Here is a 26523-nt window from a genome sequence, read left to right on the forward strand (position 1 = left end):
TAGCAAAGACGCCCGGTATACCCGTATCGAGTAGTGTAACTGTCCTCCTCTTTGAGTCGCATTCTTCATGTCTGAGGGTCGCTACCATGTCCTCCTTTTTTTTGCTACCTATACAGATAGCCTTGAGAGGCTATTTCAGCTTCGCCCTAACATGTAGGTGAGCTCGCGGGGCTCAAACCGAAGTGATGCTGACACTGGCCCTAACAAGAGCAGTGCTTCGCAGAATCTACCACCGGATCGGAAATGCGACCCAGTGAGAAGATCCGACGAAAAACTCAGTGGGCATCTCCTCTCATTAACTATAGCAGAATTCAAATTTGATAGCAGTTACTAATTTTTCCTAGTAAATAACAAACAACTTTATGAACAACATCCATTGCTGCTCTATTACTGGCGATACTAGGGGGCATTTAGGTTAAATGTTGAGAAAGTAAACAACGTAATTAGGTACAAAAATTTAATATCTCGTAAAGATACATTACACTTCAAGATTTATTATCCATTCATTACCAGGTAAAGTATCAAAATTTTTAGATGACGAAAAAACTAGAGTTTACTTGTTGGCGATTTCACACAACGCTTTTTCTATTCTAACTGTACTTTAATTTTTGTTATGAATGTTATAAAATTAGTAAAACATAATAAAAATAATAATAGATTTACATACTTCTACTACTACACACTCTGCTGTGGAAAAATTTAGTTTGAGTACGCAATTCTTGATTTTTAAACGTTGAACTAACAATCTCTTGCGTCAAAGAAAATCATACAATACATTTAAAACGTTATGAATTAAACTTAAGAGATTAACTACACACATTAAAATAATTTTATTTAACTTCATAATTTTACAAAAGAATTATCACATACAAAACAAAGGACACGGCCTCTCGTACCGTACTCAGCAGTCTTTAATGCTTTTAACGTTCGAACAATTAAACATCATCACATTCTTCTTCGATCTCTCCTTAAGACTTAAAGAACTAAATAAAAAAATAATCAATTACAAACTAAATGTTAATATTGTTTTGTTAGATCCTCTCGATCGCTAGTGACACGTGTCGGTGTCTTTGAACTCCACCGGCGAATAGAGAATACAAAAAAAACAATACCGTCACACACGAAATACAGAAGTCACACGTAGAAAGTAGCAGATTAAAACCGACCCCCATTTAAATACGAATAACAATTGTGATTATATTACGAATAATACCTACTAAACTGTATTATTTCTATGAGTCTTAAATTGGCGCCTAATTATTATCGATTTTTATATATCGATACATTTTTGTGTGCAATTTCGATATGAAGCGCGTCTTGTTGACAGCAATACCGAACGGTGAGGGAAGCGGCATGACGCTCTCTCATGCCGTCTCGCTCCCTCCACGCGCCGTGTGTGCGTGCGCGTACTCGACACTGTTGCTTCATTGTGTGAGTGGTTTACCTCGTATGCCTTTTTCCTTTTTTTGTAGTGAAACTTCTAATGCGACTTTCAACAATGTTGCGTTAAACGTTTAACGCTACCATACTAGAAAGAGACAGAACGAGAGTGAATGCGTGGCACTCGAACGCATGCGCGTAATATACCTACTTGTTACAGGCCAGCGCGAGCGTTACCGACGAATAGCGTCCAATATTTTAATGAAGTATTTAAAAAAGTATATATATATATTTTATCTATCATTTAAAATATATATAATATAAATGTTGAAGACGTCGCATGTTTTATACACAGCATTCCCTATTACAAGAGCAATTATTTAAGAATGAGAAATGAAGAAAACCACAATACTACACATCGAAAAAGAAGTTTCACTTCATTCACGTGCACCAAGTTGCACGCGCACCGTTTTTTATTTCTTTTTAATTTGTTTTCACTCCACAATTTTATAATAGTTTTAACTAGTCATACATATGCCTTACATCTGCCCCGAGTCTGATGGTCGCCTATTTTTTTTATCGCAACTTGGTAGCTCCACGGTTATCTGTTCACGAAATTTTTTTGTTGCACGCGGTATTACGTACAGATTATACTTACTATACACATTACACAAGTATACGTAAATACGTGCTATTTTTTAAATAATTTAAGATTCATACCAGAACTCCTAACTTTTTTAAATATCCTAATCATTTAGTTTGTAGATTCAAATTATATAATATTAATGTTGCTACTACGATTCTTACATAGATGTTTCCTATTATTAAAAAAATCTGTAAAATATGTTTTATATTAATAATTGGCAGTATGTAGTAAGTTTTTAAGTACAATAGCAAAACTTTTTTTTTTACATTGTAAAAACTTACGTAGTTAGATTATCGGTTAACCAATACTAAGTCCATCGGCCTATATGTTTTCATGATAATTAAAGCAGACAGTTATGCAAAGGCTAAACGTGGATTAAAGGTGCAATGAAACTAATTGTTCGTGATTGCTTATATAATCGTAATAACGAAAACACGAAAACCGCGATTCAGTGTAACGTAAATAAAAATCAGCTGTCGCTCGAGGTCAATGACCCCAAGTGACGCTGCGTTCGCTTTAGATTAAATCCCACAAGATGTTCAAAACCTACATATACATAGGTTTAAGAAAACTATTAAAGATAATCTGTGCAATAAAGCTTACTATAAAGTCAATGATTATCTCGAAGATTGCACAAAGTGGGAATGAGTTGCTCGCTCCGGGAATTTTAATATTGGAATAATTGTTACGTTATAATACTCATTGTAAAAATGACTACTTAAAAAAAATCTAATATTAAATTTTTTTATCTAATATTTAAGACAATTAAAATTTCTAATACAAAAATCATTTATATTGAACTTAGCCGAAGAATTTTGTTTTAAAGTAGCTATTGGTTAATTTGAGGAGTTATCTACTACATTATACAAAATATAAATTTTAAACCTTTGATATACGTACGTAATACTAATTATATACATCAAATTATTTAATTTTCTAGACATAGAGGCATATTTATTTATTTATATCGTATGTACTTTAAAAAAATAATTTTTCTATAGATTCATGTGTTTCTTGGAGTTCTTGAGTTTTAGATTAAATTATTTAACGGCACCTGATTCTAAACACTGTTTCATATTTCGAGCTTATTATAATTATGTTATATTTGTGAGTGAATTCTACTGAAATTTACGTACTTTCCACGGTAGCTTCAGGCAGCTCGTACATTTCGTGAGCACCCGTGAGTTCGCCCACAAAGTACTCGTCGAAATTAAACTTCGATCATTTATCCCACAGTCCGACCTCTTTCATTTTAGTTTGGAAATATTTCTCAAGAGTGTTCGCGCACCTAGAAGGGGAGAATGCGAAATTATAACAATATATAGCATTGAAATTGACAGCGGACACTTAACATAGGTAAAACTAAAGTATTTAAACTGGAGCATTCCATAGTTACTAGTCGCATGTTTGGATTGCCAGTAAGTAGTAAGTACTAGAGGTCCAGTGTCTAATAAGACATCCAATTTATTAGATAATTGTACTATCACTGACAAAAAGCCCACGTGAGTTTCTCGCCGGATCTTCTCAGTGGGTCGCGTTTCCGATCCGGTGGTAGATTCTGCAAAGCAATGTTCTTGCTAGGGTCAGTCTTAGCAATTTAGCCAGGTTTGAGCCCCGTGAGCTTACCTACATGTTTGGTAACGCTGATATAGCCTTACAAGGCTATCGGCATAGGTAGAAAAAAAAACTGACAAAAATGTTGTGCTTTGGCATTTAAACTGTTGTGCTGTAAATAAGACATTTCGGAACTTCCCGATACGCTACCGGTGGTTTTAGGTACCTCAAGCACCGGTCACCGTTCTCGCCGTACCCGTCGGTTACGACAAAGGGCTCGGTGAGTAAACTAACCCACAGACACAGCCCACTGAGTTTCTCGCCGGATCTTCTCAGTGGGTCGCGTTTCCGATCCAGTGGTAGATTCTGCGAAGCACGGCTCTTGCTAGGGTTCGTGTTAGTAAAATCTCCCAAGCTGAGCCACGTCGCGTCGGCTACAAGTTTGGTGAAGCTAGTCTATAACCCCTCGCAGTTATTAGGACTTTATTTTTATTACCCTTGTAAGCAGACGAGCATACGGCCCACCTGATGGTGAGTGGTTACCGTCGCCCATGGACTTCAGCAATGGTACATAAGTATTAAAGTTTCTAGTACCTGTAGTAGTCGGTGTCGGGCGAGTTGTAGAGTCTGCAGTTGTTGAATATCCGGGTCATGTCCGCTACGAACAGCCGCTTGGACACGTAGTAGCGCGCTTTGAGACGCTCCCCCATCGTGCGCAAGTCTTGCAACACAAAGACAAACACATACACACACACACATACAATACATAAATCTACAGTAGTTTTTACGGATGTTCCGTTATAACTACTGAACCGTGCATCCGATCGACTTGAAACTTGGTATCCATGTAGAAAATATATGTACTTAATGGATAGGCTAATATTTATATGGGTGTTGGACTCCCTACACCAGTTGCGGGGGCCTCAATGATGAGAATATTTGTGGGGGTGAGAAATAATAATGTTAATTTTAAATGCCCAGCGAAGCGGACGGGTACAGCTAGTCTGCCTATAAGAGCAATAAAAAAAGACAGACTCACCCATCGGATACTTGATGTGATCGTAGTAGTCCGGTACCTCCGCCTTATCCACCGGCTTCAGGAACGGCCAGGCCGTCGCGTGGTTCTTTACCTAAAACGTTATTGACAATCAATCGAAATTCAACCATAGACCTTGACACCTAAGGTTTAGATTACATTAACGATCATTACATTTTCTTTCGTTTTAAAATGATAACCTTAAATCTCGCCAATAGTTACTAAACAATAAGGTATTTTTTATTGCCTAGATGTGTGAACGAGCTCACAGCCCACCTGGTGTTTAGCGGTTACTGGAACCCATAGACATCTACAACGTAAATGCGCCACACACCTTGAGATTTAAGTTTCAAGGCCTCAGCACAGTTACAACGGCGGCTCCACCCTTCAAACCGAAACGCATTACTGCTTCACGGCAGAAACAGGCGGAGCGGTGGTACCTACTCGCGCGGACTCACAAGAGGTCCTACCACCTAAGGTGACAGGTAACGCATACAAAAAGAATACGTCGAATCGAGAACCTCTTCGTTTTTTTTAAAGTCGGAAAAAGACGTCAGTATTATTAACCCTTCGCACTGAAGCACTTAAGTCAATATATGTTACTAAGCACCTGAAGATTCTCTAACTTTGCCTTCTTTTGTTTGTTAATGTATGTTTTAGTTCTCTTAAGTCTCTTATACCGGTCACTCACATTCGCACGAATACGCAAACCCACAAGTGTAGGACGACATTTGCAAATGATTATGCAAAGTTTTGGCTGCATTCGCAGTTTTGCAAGCTGTGTCGATTTTTTAACGACATCAAAGCGCGCGAACCGCGATCCTTCGCGTAGTCTCCCACACATTCGTGTGACCAGTTGTGCCCACGATTGCGAAGGTAACGGACGATTCGCCATTTTCATAGTCCGTGGCGTCTACTGTGTAGCGTACCTTCATCATGGATTGAAACAACACCAAGGTGATGGAGTTCATTGAACTCCTGCTAAATGAATCGACCATATAGGACCCTCAAAAGAAATCCCATAACAGAATGGCCGTTAATGACGCCTAGGAAAGAATTAAAAACTCTTTTTCTCTTCAATGTTCTATTGACGAATTAAAAAAGAAGAGAAATTCGTGAGACATTCGTAAACAAGTGTAGGAGGAAGCGCAAACGGGTTCGCAAATTGAATACCGAACCCATTTGCACAGCCGCTAAGTTTGCGAATGAATGTATGACGGCCCTTCACATGCGCGCAAACATTCGTACAATGTGCAAATGTTCGCGCGCATGTGAGTGGCCGGCATTAGAAATAAGATTCATTCTCAGTATCTTCAGATTCGTCTTTCTCAGAGTCTTCTAGATATTCCGGCGCCTTAGTAACAGAAATCGACAAACATGGCACTCAAAGGGTTAAATAAGAACAAGGAACTTGACTGTTATGTCTTTGCCTATTTAAAAATTTCAACGATATCTGACGTTGTTTTATTTTTTTCAATAAAAGAATACTTATTGCGGCATAACTATAATATAATAGTTAGACATATGCTGTTGCGACACTTTTTCTAATTAATAATGTGTTCTACAAAGTCGTAGTACATTATTTTATTCTGTCATCAACACTTTTCGCAGGGCACGCGATGTCAAGAATATTTTAGGTATTTTTTTTACACTTTGGGTTAAATTATTGCATTTTTAGTAAAGATCTCTAATTTTTTTCAAAAAATTTTATAGCCTATGTCACTCGGGAATAGTGTAGCTTCCAAATCGGTTCAGTAGTTTCGGAGCCTATTCAATACAAATAAACAAATTTTTCCTCTTTATAATATTAGTATAGAGTATAGATTTTTAAATAAAGAGTCCATTATTTTCGTCTCGTGATGTCCACGGACTGCTGTGATATCGCACAACAGAACAAACGTTCCATAGTGAGGTGTATATACTGACTGCGTGCAGCACGTTCCGCAGGGTGACGGGGTCGGGGTCGGGGTCGTGCGGGGGCGGGGGGGCGCGCCACCCTGCCTCGCGCGCGCCGGGGATGCACTCCGGGGGGAGGCTGCGGACCTGGAACAATACACAACGAAACTAAACTCTTAGATGGGTGGACGAGCTCACAGCCCACCTGGTGTTAAGTGGTTACGGAAGCTCATAGACATCACTCTTAAAATACTAACTCAATGTCTTATAATAAAAAAAAATATAAATACAAATATTCGTCTCCATTCCATGTCCTGTCCTGCCGGCTAACCGTAAAATTTGATTGGTTATTGTACACTGCTTTGTAATAACAACTTTAAACAATGCGCGTAAAGTTGAATTTGCAAAAGATATGTTTATAGTTAACTATAACTACGTAGATATAATTGGTGAGTATTTCGGGACAGTTTCGAGTGCTACTTTTGTATGAAACTGTGTATCTTGGGTTTTTATATATCAATGCCTCCGTGTCATATCTGCAACGCTTTTATAGTCGATACGATACCCCTAGATTTATTAAGAACATTCCTCACAAGTGGAGTATTTTCGATATGCGTTTCCGCGATTTGACAATAGATGACGTTGTACTCCTCGAGCGTTCTGGACGTCACTAGTTCATTTGATATTCGTTTCTGCTATTCGGCCATAGATGTCGTTACTATTACCGGCATAACATATGTTATGCTTTATTATTTTATTTAATCTATACTAATATTATAAAGAGGAAAGATTTGTTTGTTTGTTTGTTTCGAATAGGCTCCGAAACTACTGGACCGATTTGAAAAAATATTTTTCCATTAGAAGCCGACATTGTCCCTGATGAACATAGGCTACTTTTTTAATTTTTTTTTAATTTTATTTTTTTAGTTTCATGTGTGTTTTAATGTTTCCGAAGCGAAGCGAGGGCGGATCGCTAGTAAATTATAAACTTAAGCACATGTATTGGATAACATGTCAGTTCAGCATCTGTTTCAATATAAGCCACACTTAGTAATCCTTTTTAAGGAAAGGGAGTGTAATTACTCTAATTAATAACGCCACAATCTAATTTTAAAGAAATGTCTATATGTATACATACACCTTCCTTGAAGCAAGTGAGGCCGGGATAAATTTTTCTAACTTCCTTCTGTCGCATATCTATAAGTTTCTTTACGATCTGAAATGAAAGTATTTTTATTGTTTCAGATTCTATTTGATATACACAGGACTAATTACACAAATACTTAATACATGATACCTATACCTACCTAACACAAATACTTAATACCTATAAGTATATTTATTTTTTATATATTTAATAAGTATATAAAAAAAAGTTAGACAGCTTAATAGTTTCTTAAAATTCTCAGATGTTGATGGTATCAAGTGTAAACTATTTCTGCCGTGAAGCAGTAATGCGTTTCGGTTTGAAGGTGGGGCAGCCATTGTAACTTTACTGAGACCTTAGAACCTATATCTCAAGGTGGGTGGCGCATTTACGTTGTAGATGTCTATGGGCCAGGTGGACTGTGAGCTCGTCCACCCATTTAAGTAATAAAAAAATAAACAGAGCGTAGTTGGAATGCTAACTATATTCATTTACTAAGCCAATGTCGCTTTGTCGCTAAGCAGCAATGTAACGTGTAGCCAGGCGCGCGGCGGGGCACCGTCACAACAGAGTCCATTTACCAGCTGTTTTTTGTTTGTAATACATTACGTGCAATGCAGTGTATTATCATTTTTCGCTACTTAAACGAACAAGGCCTCCCTAGTACAATTTTGGATGTTTAACGACAATGGGAAGACCCTTCACCGAGCGGGTGATATTGCTCGGTAGACCGACGGTCCGTATAGTGTTGTTCGGAACTTGTATATATGCGAGTTTATCTTGAAAATGTCGTAAGCGACATTCAGGCATCAATTGCGTTGTATGATGGCTACCCGCCACAACAACATTAATAATATCAAATATCAGTAACGACGTACCTCTTTCTGCATCCTAATAACCGAAGTGAACTGTGTGTATACTATTCTAGGGTTCAGTTCGCAGTGCATGAGGGTTGCTCCCTCGTAGTCTTTTATGTATCCCTGGTACATTGCTCTCGGCAGCTTAATGTCTTTACTGAAACCCTGCTTCTTGAAGTAGCCTGTGGAATTAAATAGATCAGGCTCGGAGATCAGAGGATCTTTAGTGACTGTATTCTGTGAGTAGGAGACGTAGCCTTCTGAGGCTTGACAGAAAAGTTATGAGGTAACAAACATAAAAAAACAGTCGAATTGAGAACCACCTTCTTTTTTGAAGTCGGTTAAAAAAGGAGCTACGTTACCTTGAGAAGCTAAGCGCGCTCACCTATTGCAAATTCATCAGCGAAGGTAAGGAAGTGCAGTATATTGTTTCGGATGTGGTAATCCTTGAGGTGGTTCATGAGGTGAGTGCCGTATCCTTTCACTTGTTCGTTGGACGTGACCGCACAGAATACTATCTCGCTGAAGCCCTGTCAACGGTTTTGAAGACGTGAGTGGAAGAAGGGGTTAAGTACGATTTTTAAGATTTTTGATATTTTACATCGAATGAAGGTGTTATGTGCATATAAACCATATTATTACTGGTGGTAGGACCTCTTGTGTCCACACGGGTAGGTACCACCGCCCTGCCTATTTTTGCCGTGAAGCAGTAATGCGTTTTGGTTTGAAGGATGGGGCAGCCGTTGTAGCTATACTTGATACTTTAGAACTTATATCTCAAGGTGGGTGGCGCATTTACGTTGTAGATGTCTATGGGCTCCGATAACCACTTAACACCAGGTGGGCTGTGAGCTTGTCCACCCACTTAAACAATAAAAAAAATTAGACCTTAATACTCCAGGTTTAAAGGCTATTTTTAGAAATTGTATGTGATGAAGGAGTCATGTACAAAGAAAAATATTATCACGTTGAATGAAAATGACATGGCACTTAACGTACTCTTTAATTTGAAATGATCCCAAACAATAATATCCTCCAGCCACGAAATATCTCAAAAATAAATAACAAAAGTTTGTTGTCCGTTTTCTCAGAATTAACAAATTGTATCATATCCCCCTCATCCACTTATGTCTTCAATTATATGTAATATTTAATGTTCTTTTGACTTTCTGGCAACGATTAAGTGCATGTATATGTTTTATTGCCAGCAATTTCAACATCAAATGAATGAAAATTAAATCTTTAAACTTCATTCACACAACTTTATATTCCTTTACATACTTGCGAATGGAATGTCCTGAAGCAGATGCCACCAATCGGCCTGCCTTCTTTGATCAGAGCCAATGTCTTGTGTTTCCTGTAAGTATATTCAAATTTAAGCTTTATGTCTGGCTTCATAAAAGTCATTATCCTTTGAATCAATACTCACGGATCGAACACTAATTGCGATATGTATTCTTTAGTCATTTCCGGTAGTTGGTGGGAGAAAACGTTGTGGAGACCTGGAAACGCCGTTGTACACTTCATTATGTGAATATTTACTGAGAACTAGATGATGACCGAGCTTTGCTCTGTTTTTTTTTGATAACGCCATCGTCTTTAAAGCGGTTAGTTGCCCTCAATTAAGAAAAATTGTATTATTATTCGCCAATAGATGTCAGGAAGAGTTGATTATTGAAAACACGAATAAAACAACATTCTCTGAAAATAAATCGTAGATCGATTTATCGCTCCCGAAATCCCCCCTGTATACTAAATTTTATGAAAATCGTTGGAGCCGTTTCCGAGATTCAGATTATATATATATTAATATTTATATATAATAATTATATTTATATATATAATAATTGCTCGTTTAAAGATATAATATATTACAATCAGTACAGTTGAGTTGTTATTAAAGTAATTGTAAATAGACATGCTTTAACAAAAACTGACTTCAAATAGAACAAAAAAAGAGATATTCCAAAACAAATTAGTATACACTAAAAACAATAATCATCGAAATCGGTTGGCGTGATATTGAGTTATTGAGTTATTCATCATCTATTTGTCGCGTACGGACGGACTTAATGCAAATTTAAGACTTATATGGTTTTCTCATGGATACCATTATCAGAACTGGACTAAATTGAAACGGCACCACATCACACGGGAAGCGACAGCTTTCTAATAAATAAAAGAATCATTTTCATCATCATCAATTATCAATATCGATTCACCCATTCAAAAGTTATGAGGTAGCAAACAAAAAAAAACATACAGTCGAATTGAAAAACTCCTCCTTTTTTTTGAAGTCGGTTAAAAAATTCGATAAACAGGTATATAGTCCGACCGAGACTATACAAATTAACGTTTATAAATTATAATTGTATTTAATTACGTTATACAAGCGGCCTGCTCCGGCTCCGCCTGGGTCTTTAATAAAAATTTCAACGATATTTGACGTTGTTAATTTATTTAAATAAAAGAACACTTATTGCGGCATAACTATAATATAATAGTTAGACATATGCTGTTGCGACACTTTTTGTGAATAATAATGTGTTCTACAAAGTCGTAGTACATTATTTTATTCTATCATCAATAGTTTGCGCAGGGCACGCGATGTAAAGAATATTTTAGGTAATTTTTTTACACCTTGGGTTACATTATTGGAGTTTTAGTAAGGATCGTAGTTAAGGATAAGGTGAAAGAATTTTTCAAATCGGTTCAGTAGTTTCGGAGCCTATTCAATACAAACAAACAAACAAATCTTTCCTCTTTATAATTATAATTATAATATTAGTATACTTAGTCTGGCCATAAATACTGTTACAATTAAAAATAACCAAAATACACAATACAAATATAAAATATTTTGCCATATAAAAATGGAGTGGGGTGATAAAGAGAACCGAATCGCTGTGATTGCATTACACAAAGTATATAAGGTATGCAGCCAAATGCAATTTTTAAAACTCTCCATGCGCTTGGTATTAGTAAAATGTTTGTGTACCGGGCTATTAATAGGTGCAATGAGACCTCCTCTGTTTATGACAGAAAAAGATCTGGCCGTCCACGTAGTGTTCGTACGAAAAAGGTGGTCAAAGCAGTGAGGGAAAGAATTCGAAGAAATCCTGTCCGAAAGCAAGATTTTATCTCGGGAGATGAAGATAGCACCTAGAACCATGTCGCGTATTTTAAAAGATGACTTAGGACTTGCAGCCTAAAGAGACGTACTGGTCATTTCTTAACAGATAATTTAAAAGAGAATACGGTGGTAAAATCGAAACAACTACTGAAGCGGTACGCAAAGGGAGGTCATAGAATTTTTTTGTTTACGGATGAGAAATTTTTTACAATTGAGCAACATTTTAACAAACAAAATGACCGTATTTATGCTCAAAGCTCTAAAGAAGCTTCCCAATTAGTCAAAAGAGTGCAACGTGGGCACTATCCGACTTCAGTGATGGTTTGGTGGGGTATTAGCTATGAAGGAGTGACTGAGCCATACTTTTGTGGAAAAGGTATCAAAACATAGGCACAAGTGTATCAAGATACCATTCTCGAGAAGGTAGTGAAGCCCCTTAACAACACCATGTTCAGTAATCAAGAATGGTCCTTCCAGCAAGACTCGGCGCCAGGTCATAAAGCTCGGTCTACGCAGTCTTGGTTGGAAACGAACGTTTCGGACTTCATCAGAGCTGAAGACTGGCCGTCGTCTAGTCCCGATCTTAATCCGCTGGATTATGATTTATGGTCAGTTTTAGAGAGTACGGCTTGCTCTAAACGCCATGATAATTTGGAGTCCCTAAAACAATCCGTACGATTGACAGTGAAAATTTTTCCCTTGGAAAGAGTGCGTGCTTCTATTGATAACTGGTCTCAACGTTTAAAGGACTGTATTGCAGCCAATGGAGGCCACTTCGAATAAGCTTTTTATACTTTAAATTGTTTTATATTTATGTATTAAACTAACACATTGTAAAAGTAATAAATGTTATTTGCATTAGATATTTTGTTTATTTTTAATTGTAACAGTATTTATGGCCAGACTAAGTAGATTTAGATAATTTCTAGATACTCACCGATCAACCATAGCATTGTCTGTTTGTTGACGGGCCCAGTCAGAGAGTTACCGATCACATGGAACTCTATTAATTTTCTTTGCTCTTCGATTTTGGCCGCCTCGTCGCGCGGTGCTTGCGTTTGGAATAATGCCTGAGAAATTAATCAATCATTCGATATATTTTGTACAATTATATTCGTATCAGTATTTTCATTGGGCCTTTTTCTGGTGCGGTATAATCATAAGATCCAGTTACAAGGACGAGACAGCGATCGTACAATTACTAAGATACAACTAAGACCTTGTCTGATGGCGGCGACTCACTTTGCTTTGTTTATGGGTCGTGAAAATGTAAAATTTTCGGGAATTATTATTACCAGTGGTCCCCTGGTAGTCGAAATTCGACTATAATTAATTGAAATTAAAAGTTTGTACACTATTATAATTCTATTGTCAAATACTATTACTTCTATAATCACAGATTTCGCCAAGACTACACTTTAGACAAATAGGTACTAATAAAGTCACACAATATTTAATCTATACTCAATTTGATCACAGATTATAAGCAATAAGAAAGGTTTGACAATAAATAAATAGTATGCATCATAGACCCATATAGTAGGGACACGACATATTGTTCTATACGTACAATTGCTTATATAAATAGCACCCATTTTGAAGACACACACATAAACATATATCTATCTCGTTCTTAAAATGAAACATGAATATACGTGAATGTCTAATGAGGCCGAAAATCCGCTAAACATGGCGCACCGAATGTCATTGTCACGTCAGTTCGGCCGTCTGTTTTGGGTTGTACATTATTTATTGACTTTGATATCGATTTAATATGATTGCTTTTGTAAAATTTCTTAGTTTATCATGCTACCCCGCTTAAAACATACAAAAATAATAATTAAAACATATTTTATAGGGTCTCAATTTTTCGGTCGGAATCTATTGATCATGACCCTAATCATAAATACCTCTTAATAAAATGTGTCATCAAAACATATTTAGGCATTCTGTTTAGATATTTCGGGAAAAAGGTTACCGACAAAATCTCTCTTCGGAACTATTTAAATAAAATAGTTTTATTCCGTAGCGAGTAAAAAACTATTGTAAATTCGTTAAATTAAGTTAAGTGATTTTAGAGAGGAAGTCACAAGGAATGACTTTTGTAATTAAATAAATGTTCTGAAGGTTTTAGTGTAGCAACTTTTAAAAATCGTCATATCGTTTACTTGGCAAATTTGAAGGACGGACTTGTCTTAGATTTCACACATCTAAATCACATCATATTTGCACATAACAATATACCTACTTACTTCCTATTAAAGTATAAATTCTACAAATATTTATTACTCAACAATATTTAAAATAAAATGAGCCAAGAACGTTTATCGATAAAACCTAAGAACATTAAAATCTTCTGGGCAGCACTAAAACCGCCATGTTTAGCGGCCAGATGACGTCACAGTGGGACGCATTTTTTTGTTGATGTTTCATTTTCATAGGTTTCCTACTTCAATGGTATGCATGCGTGCGTGTGTCAAATACATTTTTTTTCTCCTACCTACGCCGAAAGTTCGGTTTTCGTCCCGCTGTACAGGGACGAAAGTCTCAACTTTTCCTCCCGCTGTACAGGACGAAAGTCTCAACTTTTCCTCCCGCTGTACAGGGACGAAAGTCTCAACTTTTCCTCCCGCTGTACAGGGACGAAAGTCTCAACTTTTCCTCCCGCTGTACAGGGACGAAAGTCTCAACTTTGCCTCCCGCTGTACAGGGACGAAAGTCTCAACTTTTCCTCCCGCTGTACAGGGACGAAAGTCTCAACTTTTCGTCCCGCTGTACAGGGACGAAAGTCTCAACTTTGCCTCCCGCTGTACAGGGACGAAAGTCTCAACTTTTCCTCCCGCTGTACAGGGACGAAAGTCTCAACTTTTCCTCCCGCTGTACAGGGACGAAAGTCTCAACTTTGCCTCCCGCTGTACAGGGACGAAAGTCTCAACTTTTCCTCCCGCTGTACAGGGACGAAAGTCTCAACTTTTCCTCCCGCTGTACAGGGACGAAAGTCTCAACTTTTCCTCCCGCTGTACAGGGAAGAAAGTGTAACTTTTCCTCCCTGGGTACTGACAAGTGCGCATGCGCGTTAGTGTCTACGTCTGCTCTCACCCGCTATTGTTGTGCTCGGGTAATTTGCAATATTGTGTTTAGTGTAACAGTGAAATAAACAAAAGGCAATAAAATTTAATAGTGAAGTATTAAACAAAGATGAATTCATCAGACAGTTCTTATTCAATTAGTAGTAGTTTATTTAAAAATTAAAAAACAGTTAAATTTATTTTATTTTTTTTTATTTTTTTTTTATTCTTTTTTATAGTTGGATGCGGAAGGCGGAGGACCGCATTCTGTGGAAGGCATTGGGGAAGGCCTATGTCCAGCAGTGGGCAGATAAAGGCTGATGATGATGATGATATGATGATGGTGGTAAATTTCATTATTCTTCGTCCGCGCAAAAGTGGTACAAAGTTTTTGCTTCACGCATTAATATATAGATAATAAGCAAATAAAGCTGTTCGTTCGTCGGGAGCGAGCGCGCACGTACGTCCGGTCCGCACATGTAGTTGGGGTCGGAGATAGTCGCCACGATGTCGGCCACCGTGCGCTGGCTGACGTCATCGCTGCCCTCGGAGCACACGCGGCGCCGCTTGCCGCCCGTCCCGCTCACACTCACGCCCGCACGCTTCACGCCCTCCTGCTTTATCGAACCTGCAACATAGCGTTTGTTTCGTGCCTACACTATCGACACGCTATGATGGCCGTTTTGACATAAACGTGATGTGAAATGTCAATTTATTCTCGAAAAAAATATAATGAAATCTATTTAGTTTTTATTGCAAATAGTACCTGATTAAAAAGGTTTGATAAAACAAAAATATAAATGCTTACTTAACATATTTGAACGATCTGAATATTGGAATTAAAATGAATATACATACTTTATATGCACACAAGAAACAAAAGACCAAAAAAAGTTACTACAAAACGCTATATTTAATCAGATCACCTAATCACTGCTATCATTCATTACCTACATTAATTGTAAGTTCGTTTTCTAAAATATTATCTATGTTAATATCTCTTTCATCCTTGAATTTTTTGTAAATAAGTACACCAATAATTATAATCTTATAAAAATAAAATAAAAAAATTCGTAGGACCCTAATATATATAGTTTAGAAATCAATGTAATAAATAAATTCTGTGCCCTAAAATAATAGATTCGATAAATTTTATGACTAACTGTACATCACTATTGATAATAAAGAACAGCAATTTGCTCCTTCAAATGTAATTACTATTACCTAATACGAAATTTCATGAGTGGATAAACGTCAAAACGGCCATCATAACGTGCCAGTAGAATAGTGATTTTGATTACCTTACTCTGGGACTCAGTATCGATTCGCATTCAGAATCGATATCTTTGTTAATTTTTTTTGTACTCTGACTATATTCTGATCACTGTCTGTCATAATAATGACCAATTCTACGACACCTGTATAATCGTGAGGTTGAACTTTAAGGACATATTGATTGAAGACATCAGTGTCAATTATTAAGGGCGTTAAAAAATTTGCATCAAAAAGGAGATTATTTACCAGATGACAGTGTAACCGTCGTGAACCCATCCTTACTGTCTCCGGATGCCGTAACTCGTTCAAATTCACCGACACGACGACTTGCTGAAAATTATAATAACATGTATATTCGGGCACCAGCAGCAATATTTTTCTTTTAATTATATTTATAATCCTTTTTTTGTATAATGTATATTAAATATGTTTTTAATAAATATAGCTTAAATAATGATACATAATAAGGAAACCTAAAATCAATCTTATTGATTTCTTATGAAGCATCTCGGTCCCATATAATTTTACTTATTGCGAGAGTTCGTGTTTTTATGTAAAAAAATCCTCACTTAAAAGTTCATTAAAGTAATGGAAAAAAAAGGAGGAACTTTTCAATTTAATGCTAGACAGAGGGTACACTATAGTGAATGGACGTCATGTTATGTTCGCCATTAGCTCTTTCATTAGCCAAAGTTTATTCTCTTATATGTGGCCGAGCTATTTCATTATTGAAAAATTACAAAATGCACTAAGTTAAATCGTCGCGGCGTCTATAGTGTCTTAACAAAAAGGCTAAGTTAAGAAAAGGTTCGTGTGTCATTCAAAAATGGTCCCAAAGCAACTGACTCACAAGTTTTATTATCCAGCATCGCTTGCAAATGATTAGGCGGTACTTGCTTGTAGTCCGGGTCCCAGATCGGAGAGTTTGGACTAAATATTTCTTCTTCCAATAGAGCCAGGAACCGAGGGAAGTGGGTCAGAACAAGTACCTGAAAATAACAATCAAATAGTCGTAAATTTTATAGGGTGTTGCAAGGTCAGCTGAGGTTACCTTAAGATGGGCGATATCCACATAAAGAAGGTTATGAGCTTCATTTAAACTATTAAATATTACAAGCACTAATAAGACAACATTCTATTAGTTCTTAGAAAATCGATCTAGTAAAGAAAACCGAATCTACCATTAACATGGGCAGTATTTTGACTAACTGTCCTATAATAAATAATGATAAAATAATTTATTGTCTTTCTTTCTTTAGTTATTACAGGTAAACAAATAAGACAAAAGGAGGGGGCTTGGCTGATGCTATTCAAAGTGGATGCATTGAACTGCGCTGATTTTCAGTTACCCATTAGGTGTATTGCTAATTTTAAGGTTTTTTTTTTGTTTGAGAGATTACTGGTGACCTGGAGGCCTTTCCAGTTTTACCAGGGCAGGTGGGCGAGCAAGGACTCAGCCAGGAGGGGTGACATTTGCCAACAGCTACCCGAGCGCCTCCAAGGGAGCCTTAACAACTCAAGAGTAGCTGCTTCGCAAATTAATCTATTACCGGATCGGAATCGCGACCCGATGAGAAGATCTGGTGAGAAACTCAACGGGCTGATGCTTAGGTTAGGTTGCACGTCGAACTCTTTGCCGAGTTCGACGAGTACGGTTACCGGGGGTCTCTACTCCTGCTGTTAGAGCGGAAGGCGACTAATGCAAGGGTTATTGGATCTGATGGATCCGTAGGGACGTGTGGATTTTAAGGTTAACACCCGTGACATACGTGGTTTAAAAAAAAACTACCCTAACACTATTTCTTTGAAACTGGCAACACTAAGATTTTTTTTTTATTATCCTTCCAAACGAGGAATGTGTGTAACCAAGGTACCTACCCTTTTCTCTGGTGGCATTCTGTCCCGCTCCAAGTGGCACTTGTCCATGAGCTGGCGGCACACGGACTTGAACACGGCGCGCAGTAACGTCCGTCCGAACACCAGCGACGTGTCGTAGTGGGGCAGCGAGTCGCAGAACGCGGGCACGTGGCAGAACACGAGCCATCTGGAACCAACGAGCGGGAGCTTTGTCGCTGGTAGCTTGATAGGCTATCCCAGCTGTTCGCGGACTCAACCCGAGATTGCTATAACTGACCATAGCAAGAGAAGCTAGAATCTACCAGCGGATCGGAATCGCGACCCACTGAGAAGGGCTGCTTACGGACTCAACCCGAGAGAGTTTGCTATAACTGGGCCTGGCAAGAGCAGTGCTTCGCTGAAACTACCACCGGATCGGAGTCACGACCCACTGAGAAGGACCGGTGAGAAACTCAGTAAGTTGTGTCTATGCGCAGTGACAATTATTATTATACAATAAAAGCTACCAAAAATTGATATAAGGGAATCTTGCACTCATGTTTGGGTTTTTTAAGGGATTTTATGACCTGGTAACTGAGACCTTTAGGTCATGTCTTATTTTAATTTATATTCTTATTGTTATGAAAAATGATGACATGGAGTGAAATGAAATGAAATGGGATGAATAGAATATCAGTGAAATGGTGGTCATTACTGAGACTTTTTCAGTGGACTTTTTGGAGGATACCGAGAAGTTACGTCCAGCGGCTGTGTTTTATTTTCCCACATATATGCACTTTCACAGATACTAAATAGTTAATAAACCACCGTTATTACACATTTAAACCTGAAGAAAAACTAAATAGACAAAATAAAAGAAATCACAAACCTTCACTCCTTGCGTTCCTGCCAAAAAGTCCACTGATGTTTGGTCAATTCAATGGGGGATGCAAGTACACGATCCTGACTACTACCACATTTTCTTAATCTATATAGTAGTAGCATTATCCTCGTTTCGACATATGTAATATTATGATAGATTTGGGATATTTAAGATTCGCAGTTAATGTTGATATTGGAGAGACTCGGCAAACCACTTAATATTAAATGAGCTATCCTGGTTGAATCCATAAAAGCTGATAGACTTATGTAAAAGATCATAGTTACCTCGTATAATTAATCTGATAGGCTGATATATCTTCAGGGTTTGAAACTTGCTGAAAAAAGTATTCACTAATTTAGTCTCATATTAATAAAACATAAATAAATGATACCGAAATTATAAATACATCTGCTTCGCATGTGTCAGATATCACCAAAATACACTCCCAACAAGGAAGAGGGGAAGGAAAAGAATAGAACTGGCTCTCGGGGGACTCTAGACGGAAGGTGGCGCCAGCCAATTAGATAAGGTCCTAAAAGCAATTGTATTTTTGGTTTCCGTTCAGCACTAGTCAAGAGTTCGCTTGTAGGATACCGTGGGGTAAGCGGGAAACATCAGTCTCCATACTTACCTCAAGACATAGCAAAAAGTCTCCATTTTCAATCTTAAGACCTCATGACATGCACGGGTCATTAAGTAACTTAATTATATAAAAACATTATTTCATAATGTAACTCACCAACTTTCTGACGCTAGGCGTTTCAAAATTCCAATGATTGAAACAGTGAAGGAACATCTTGGCCAAATCATACATTGTTTGCCATTCTCTTTGTGGTAATGAATTGAACTTATAGAGAACAAAGTTTGTTATTGCTTTGGCTATGGAAGGCCTTTCGAAAGGTGGCTGTCCCAGGGGTCCCTCGATCCGAGGCTGAGAACGCGTTAAGATGCACTTACGAAGTATCTGAAAATATTACTCTTATAATAAAACATCACACAGCTTTTATTTAATTACTGCGCAATCAAATCAAATCATAAAATTAACATTATAACGTAACAATTATTACAATATTGAAATGCCCGGAGCGAGCAACTCATTCCCACTTTGTGCAATTTTCTAGATAATCATTGACTTTATAGTAAGCTTACTGGTGGTAGGACCTCTTGTGAGTCCGCACGGGTAGGTACCACCGCCCTGCCTATTTCTGCCGTGAAGCAGTAATGCGTTTCGGTTTGAAGGGTGGGTGTAGCCGTTGTAACTATACTGAGATCTTAGAACTTATATCTCAAGGTGGGTGGCGCACTTACGTTGTAGATGTCCATGGGCTCCAGTAACCACTTAACACCAGGTGGGCTGTGAGCTCGTCCACCCATCTAAGCAATAAAAAAAAAAGCTTTATTGCACAGATGTTCTTTAATAGTTTTCTTAAACCTATGTACATGTAGGTTCTGAACATCTTGTGGAATTTTGTTGTACAGGCGAATGCATTTCGTATCTTATGTAACCTAGTCATCGGCACAACAAGCTTGTGTTTGTAATTCGGTTCGGTTTAATTTATAAATAACGTCGATTGAAATTGTTTGGCAGACCGAGGGTCCGAATGTTATTGTTCGAAACTTATTCAGGCATTTTTGAAATTGCCTTTCGAAATCTAGACACCTGTTCAATATCTTCTGTTCTTTATAGTGGCGGTTCACGGTCCAATGATTTTTTTATCATTCTTTATAGGTGCTCCTGTAAGTTGACCGCATAGCATTTTATGATCTGAATGAAAAGTTCTGTTTAAGTAACCAATACGTCTTGGAAGGTTTTCGGGCTTTTTGGACAAGATAAAGTCAATTTATTTTTTATATGTTCCATTTGAAGAAATCTGTGTCAGAGATTATTCTAATTGGTCAATTTATTATCTAAAGCAAAAGTGCCTGTGTGTCTCCATCTTTGCTTCTTTTATCATGTCTATATTTTCCCATTGTATTTTCTTGTTTATTAATGCTACACCTTCCTATTTCTAGTACTACTAAGTAAGTAAGTAAGTAAGTAGTACAAGTCTAAGATTGTTATTCTTTACAATGTGACTATTATTGCTTCAATTGTGTGCAAGTTTCTTTTTAATTTGAAATCCTACACGATAATCCTGGTCTCGCCTTTGTAGTGTTGTCTTTTTTTGTCTACCTATGCTATTAACCTCGAGGGGTTATCCTAGATTCATCGGACTTCGTGTAGGACGTAAATCTTCTATTCCTTCACTAGAAGATATGCTTCTCAATTCACTAATTTCTATTCCAACCCACATTATGTTTGCCATGGCCAATTTCGAGTTCATGAAGTTTATGAATAGTTCATAATCATTATATCCAAAATACATTTGTTAATCTTAGAGGGTCATGGTGTTTTTCCTCTGCGAGGACCAGTCTGCTTGGGGGGACGTAATTTAAAATAACAAACCTTAAATAAATAGTAGTAAACTTGTTTAGTGTTGTGGTCATCTTCTCTTTGCATCGACATAAATATGTTCTCTACGTCTACAACAGCACCGAGCAGCCTATTCACTTCTGCTACAGGCAAACCTTGTAGCTGACTTACATGTTTCTCTGGAAGCAGATACACAAAATATATCTTTGAAAATCCTATCCTACCTAACCTCCTAACCTACAATATTCCATTCATTAATAATGATAGCACATTCTGTAAATGAATGAAACATGAATTTTCTTGAGTTAGAAATTTTTATGCTTACTTTAGTAAATAGTGTTTCGTAGTTGTTTTCGGTATGTTAGAGTAGTTCTTTACTATTCATAAGACATATTGTAAATAAGAACAGCACTTATTAAATAAATTGATAATAATTAAACAACATGCTATTGAATAAAACTCTTAAATCATTTTACTACAAATTGTTTTTAAGACAACTTTCAACCTAACCCTCTAAAAATTAAAGGTATTTTAAACTAGATTCCTCATTCATACCTAATACATGGTTGCAGTTTCTACACACGTCATTGAAGCTGGCAAGGGGCTGGTTATCAGCCCGAGGAGTCTTGCCCGCATGCTGTGTTACTGGAGTCTTCCATCCATTGCAGTTACAATCTGGTGTCTACCACAAATATTAAAACTGATAGCTAATGATATATTGTCAGTCAAATTTGAATAAGTCCATAAACTTATAATGTTTGATGGTTAATGGTACTACTAACATTTAAATAGAAAATATTTGAATTATAAGATATTTTTAAATGTTTATTATTTCACAGAAGGCAGAATAATTAGAATTTGCGAAAGGATATGAAATCTAGAAATTAGATAGTTATATTGTTATACAGTACACTTAACATTGTTTTTCAAAATCATTTTCATCATTCATTGCTATTTGCTCTTAAGTTATGGGCATAATGTTAAGTTGAGATCGAGAGGAGTTAATTCGTTTTATTAAATAATGTTTTCATGGTGTTTAATTCCTTCTCGCTTAAAGATCATGATAGAACATCATTACATTCAGTGCATTAGTAACATTTTCATTTACAATACCTGACAGGCTGAATATATAGCTAGTTTGAGTAGTTTTTTATTATGGGGCCAGTTGAAAACTTGTTGTTTTCTTTGTTGTATCCTTTGTAGGTTAGACTGCCGGGAAGCCTGTCCTTCACTGCCTGCAGGAGTCCCGGCATTGCTTGATGATGCATCCTCTGCACTTAAGCTTGATGTAGCTAGAGAAAAGTTTGTAAATGAACGCTGAGTTATTGCGGTAGTTTAGTAGCGAAGTCGTCGTGGCCAAAAGGATAAGACGTCCGGTGCATTCGTTGTTGCGATGCACCGGTGTTCGAATCTCGCAGGCGGGTACCAATTTTTCGAATGAAATACGTACTTAACAAATGTTCACGATTGACTTCCACGGTGAAGGAATAACATCGTGTAATAAAAATCAAACCCGCAAAATTATAATTTGCGTAATCACTGGTGGTAGGACCTATTGTGAGTCCGCACGGGTAGGTACCACCGCCCTGCCTATTTCTGCCGTGAAGCAGTAATGCGTTTCGGTTTGAAGGGTGGGGTAGCCGTTGTAACTATACTGAGACCTTACGTTGTAGATGTCTATGGGCTCCAGTAACCACTTAACACCAGGTGGGCTGTGAGCTCGTCCACCCATCAAAGCAATAAAAAAAAAAAAAAAAAAAATTAATAAATTTATTTGGAATTAAAGGAGACGCTTGTTTTTCTTGGTGTTGACGTCTCCGGTGGCTATACAAAGCACACTGTGCAAGTTACTGTCCACCTTCAAATATCAGATCAGTCAGACTACATTCCAAAATGACTATCTCACCTAGTAAAGCCTTCATAATTGCTTTGACAGATACAAACAAGAATGTAGTGGTAATTTTTACTAAGAGCACTTTTTATTTTATTACTTGAACAAATATTCGCCAGCACCTTAATGATTATTAAACCTCTAATGTTTATTTATTTATTTATTTAAATAAGTACTGCCACATCACAAACATCTAACATTGAAAATAAATTTAAACTATTTAATTTATGGCCTGATGCATGTGACAACAATGGCGTACATAGCATTGGCAATTCATCGGCTCGAAAATGGAATACAATAATAATAATAATAATAATAATAAAAAAAAACAGTACTATTTGTTTGTTGTTGTTGTTGTAAGCCTCTAATGATTATTAAACCCCTAATGTTCATTTTCAAACTTATTGCTTACACAGTTTCATATCCATGTTTGGGAATAGCAGCCTTTGGTCATTTTGTTTCTATATAATATTTTTATATATAATGACATGAATGATTATGAGGAATGGATTTATCTGTCCCGCCATGTACATGGTGAATATCTGCTAATTCTTCTATGTAGTAGTTGCAAGTTGGGCCATCACTTAAAATATGCTTTTCAATACATGGCCTATTAGTCGCCATACTTATATAAAGCTACACCACACCTGGTTTATAGTGGTGAATATTGAAATGAGGGTAGACTGAGATAAGAAAGTTTATGAGAATACAGATAGACCGTGGTTATGTAGTAGTAGCTCGAGAAAGTACGGTTTCCAGCCTTTAAAAATAGCCGATCAGACTATCACTATATGATTCTTTTATATGTGTATGTAATAGAGAAATTACAAGTACTAATGGCTTACAACTATCTATAGAATAGCGGGAGAAATTACCACATACAAAATACAGTTGAATTTCGATTTTGTTAAAATTTAGCTCAATAGCTAAATTTACACACATACATTTAAATTTACAGTTACAATTAACCTGGTTCACGTGGTGTTTTCATTTTCAACTACATATATTAAAAAAGCCGATAAGATGTTAAGGTCATTATTCTGGTGATTTCTATACAAAATTATTAATTATAGTTGAAGAAGCGTGATTTTGTTTATTTACCTTCATGTGTATGATTTTGTGAGGAGTCTGGCTCTGTGCTTGTCATTGCTATGTCAGCTATTTCGCCAGTCGCTTGAGACATAATATACAATCACAAACAAATTTTTGTCGCAGTAATTCTTTCCGTAAATAAGAAGTCAACGCTCTCATTTATGTATTCACTGCATTTTGGAAATAGTTACACTGATAACATGAAATAAGGCGCAAACAACAGCAGTCAAACTTTTTATCAGAATTAGACAGTTGACGTTAACACAGATTTCAGATTCAAATGACATTTTTTTTTTAAGAGATTTTATGACCTGGTAACTAAGACCTTTAAGTCATGTCTTATTTTACTTTATTTTCTTAATTTTATGAAAAATGATAATATGGAGTGAAATGAAATGAAGATGATTAATTTGAGACATTAATCAACTGGGATGAAATTTAATGAAATGAGATGATATGGGATGAAATATAATCGCAGTAAAATGGTGGTCATTTACTGAGATTTTTTCAGTGGACTTTTTGGAGGAACCCGAGAAGTTACGTCCAGCAGCTTTGTTTCATTTTCCCACATTTGTGCACTTTCACAGATATTAAACAGTTAATAAACCACCATTATTACACATTTAAACCTGAAGAAACACTAAATAGACAAAATAAAACAAATCACACAACTTCACTCCTCGCGTTCCCGCCAAAAAGTCCATTCAAATGACAAGTATTGTCTCCTTCATAGATAATACACTTGTCTCCTTTTTGCTATAATCTATGGAGGGTAGAGGTAAGGAGAACCGTCTCTGGTAGTTTTCCAATTACAGCACAAGAGCGCATTATGCGGCACAATGCTCAACTAGGCTTCAGCATAATTCGGCATTGTGCGTCACTGAGTCGCATTATGCGAATATTATATATAAAACTTGATTATATTCAATTACTTATGATCAATTTATATTTAGTTGGAAAATGATCTGCAACAAATTTTTCCTGTAAGCTATGAGACAATTAGAAAAAACATCTATTTCATCACTTAAAATTAGTTCAGCGCAATCGGACAACCCCGAATGAACATTGACGGAGACCGCGCTACCATGGACATTATGTAGACGCGATTATGTTGTTGTTCAAAGCAGGCATGTAATTACCAATTATTCTAACAAATTTTGTTACTAAGGAATAAGTGATTAATGGTGGTATGGCTCATCATACGAGACTACTTGTCGAACCGTTCGTTCCGATATCGGGTCGAGGGAACGCACTCTCGCCCCCGTCACGTTACAGCCTACAGCCGGAGTCCCGCAAGGCTCCGCCCTCTCCCCGTTACTGTTTAATTTGTATATCAATGATATACCCCGGTCTCCGGAGACCCATCTGGCGCTCTTCGCCGATGACACGGCTATCTACTACTCGTGTGGGAAGACGTCGTTATTGCATCGACGACTCCAGACCGCAGCCACCACCATGGGACAGTGGTTCCGGAAGTGGCGCATCTACACCAGTCCCATGAAAAGCACAGCGGTGCTCTTCAAAAGGGGTCGCTCTCCGAATAACACCTTGAGCATTCCACTCCCGACTAGGCGCGTTAACACCTCCGCCTCCGCCATTCGCCCAATTATCATGTACGACCGACCCATACCGTGGGCCCCGAAAGCCAAATACTTAGGTGTCACCCTCGACAGAGGGATGACATTCCGCCCCCACATAAAGACGGTACGCGACCGTGCCGACCTCATACTAGGACGCCTCTACCCGACGATATGCAGGCGAAGTAAATTGTCCCTTAGAAATAAGGTGACACTCTACAAAACTTGCATATGCCCCGTCATTACCTATGCAAGTGTAGTGTTCGCTCACGCGGCCCGCACCAACTTAAAATCGTTCTAGGTTATTCAATTCCGTTTTTGCAGGATAGCCGTCGGAGCTCCGTGGTTCGTCAGGAACGTCGACCTCCACGACGACCTGGACTTAGAGTCCATCAGTCATCTGCAGTCGGCGTCGATGCGCCACTTCGATAAAGCGGCACGACACGAGAACCCTCTCATCGGGGCCGCTGGTAACTACATTCCCGATCCTGCGGAAAGAGTGGAAAGCAGGCGATGTCACCCCAAACACGTCATTTTGGATCCTCCCGATCCACTAACGGTGCTTTTAGGTACCTCAAGCACCGGTCATCGTTCTCGTCGAACCCGTCGCAAGCGACGAAGGGCTCGACGAGTAAATTAACCCACAGATATTCTCAGTGGGTCGCGTTTCCGATCCGGTGGTAGATTCTGCGAAGCACGGCTCTTGCTAAGGTTCGTGTTAGCAACGTCGTCAGGTTTGAGCCCCTTGAGCTCAACTACTAGTTAAGGTTACGCTGATATAGCCTCTCAAGGCTCTCAGCTTAGGTAGACAGGTAGGTTTGTGTCCCGGAACATTAATT

The 26523-nt window shown here is 37.7% G+C and overlaps 1 protein-coding gene across 1 annotated transcript; it reads right to left on the reverse strand.

The window, feature by feature from the left end:
• Positions 1–443: 443 nt before the first annotated feature.
• Positions 444–24809, reverse strand: Gcn5 (Gcn5 acetyltransferase). Its single transcript, XM_028170085.2, has 20 exons — positions 24117–24809; positions 22238–22416; positions 21680–21806; positions 21158–21303; positions 19451–19675; positions 18996–19045; positions 17871–18036; positions 16843–16981; positions 16239–16322; positions 15182–15345; positions 12587–12719; positions 9946–10018; positions 9798–9873; positions 8902–9046; positions 8538–8698; positions 7651–7728; positions 6543–6659; positions 4620–4710; positions 4175–4301; positions 444–3314 (listed from the first exon to the last, which is right to left on the reverse strand). Exons 1-20 carry the CDS (start codon positions 24196–24198, stop codon positions 3248–3250), a joined length of 2430 nt encoding a protein of 809 aa, XP_028025886.2. The 5' UTR covers positions 24199–24809; the 3' UTR covers positions 444–3247.
• Positions 24810–26523: the final 1714 nt, after the last annotated feature.

This window comes from Bombyx mandarina, chromosome A1, assembly GCF_030267445.1.
Source record: "Bombyx mandarina strain Sakado chromosome A1, ASM3026744v2".
Classification (NCBI taxonomy): domain Eukaryota; kingdom Metazoa; phylum Arthropoda; class Insecta; order Lepidoptera; family Bombycidae; genus Bombyx; species Bombyx mandarina.

Excerpts from the sequence above, each read along its gene's own strand:
- Gcn5 (XM_028170085.2), bottom strand. The coding sequence starts at position 24,198 with ATGTCTCAAGCGACTGGCGAAATAGCTGACATAGCAATGACAAGCACA. Across the intron at positions 21,807-22,237 it reads CTATATATTCAGCCTGTCAG|ACACCAGATTGTAACTGCAA; the intron begins GTATTGTAAATG and ends TATTTGTGGTAG. Across the intron at positions 9,874-9,945 it reads TCGCAATTAGTGTTCGATCC|GAAACACAAGACATTGGCTC; the intron begins GTGAGTATTGAT and ends ATATACTTACAG.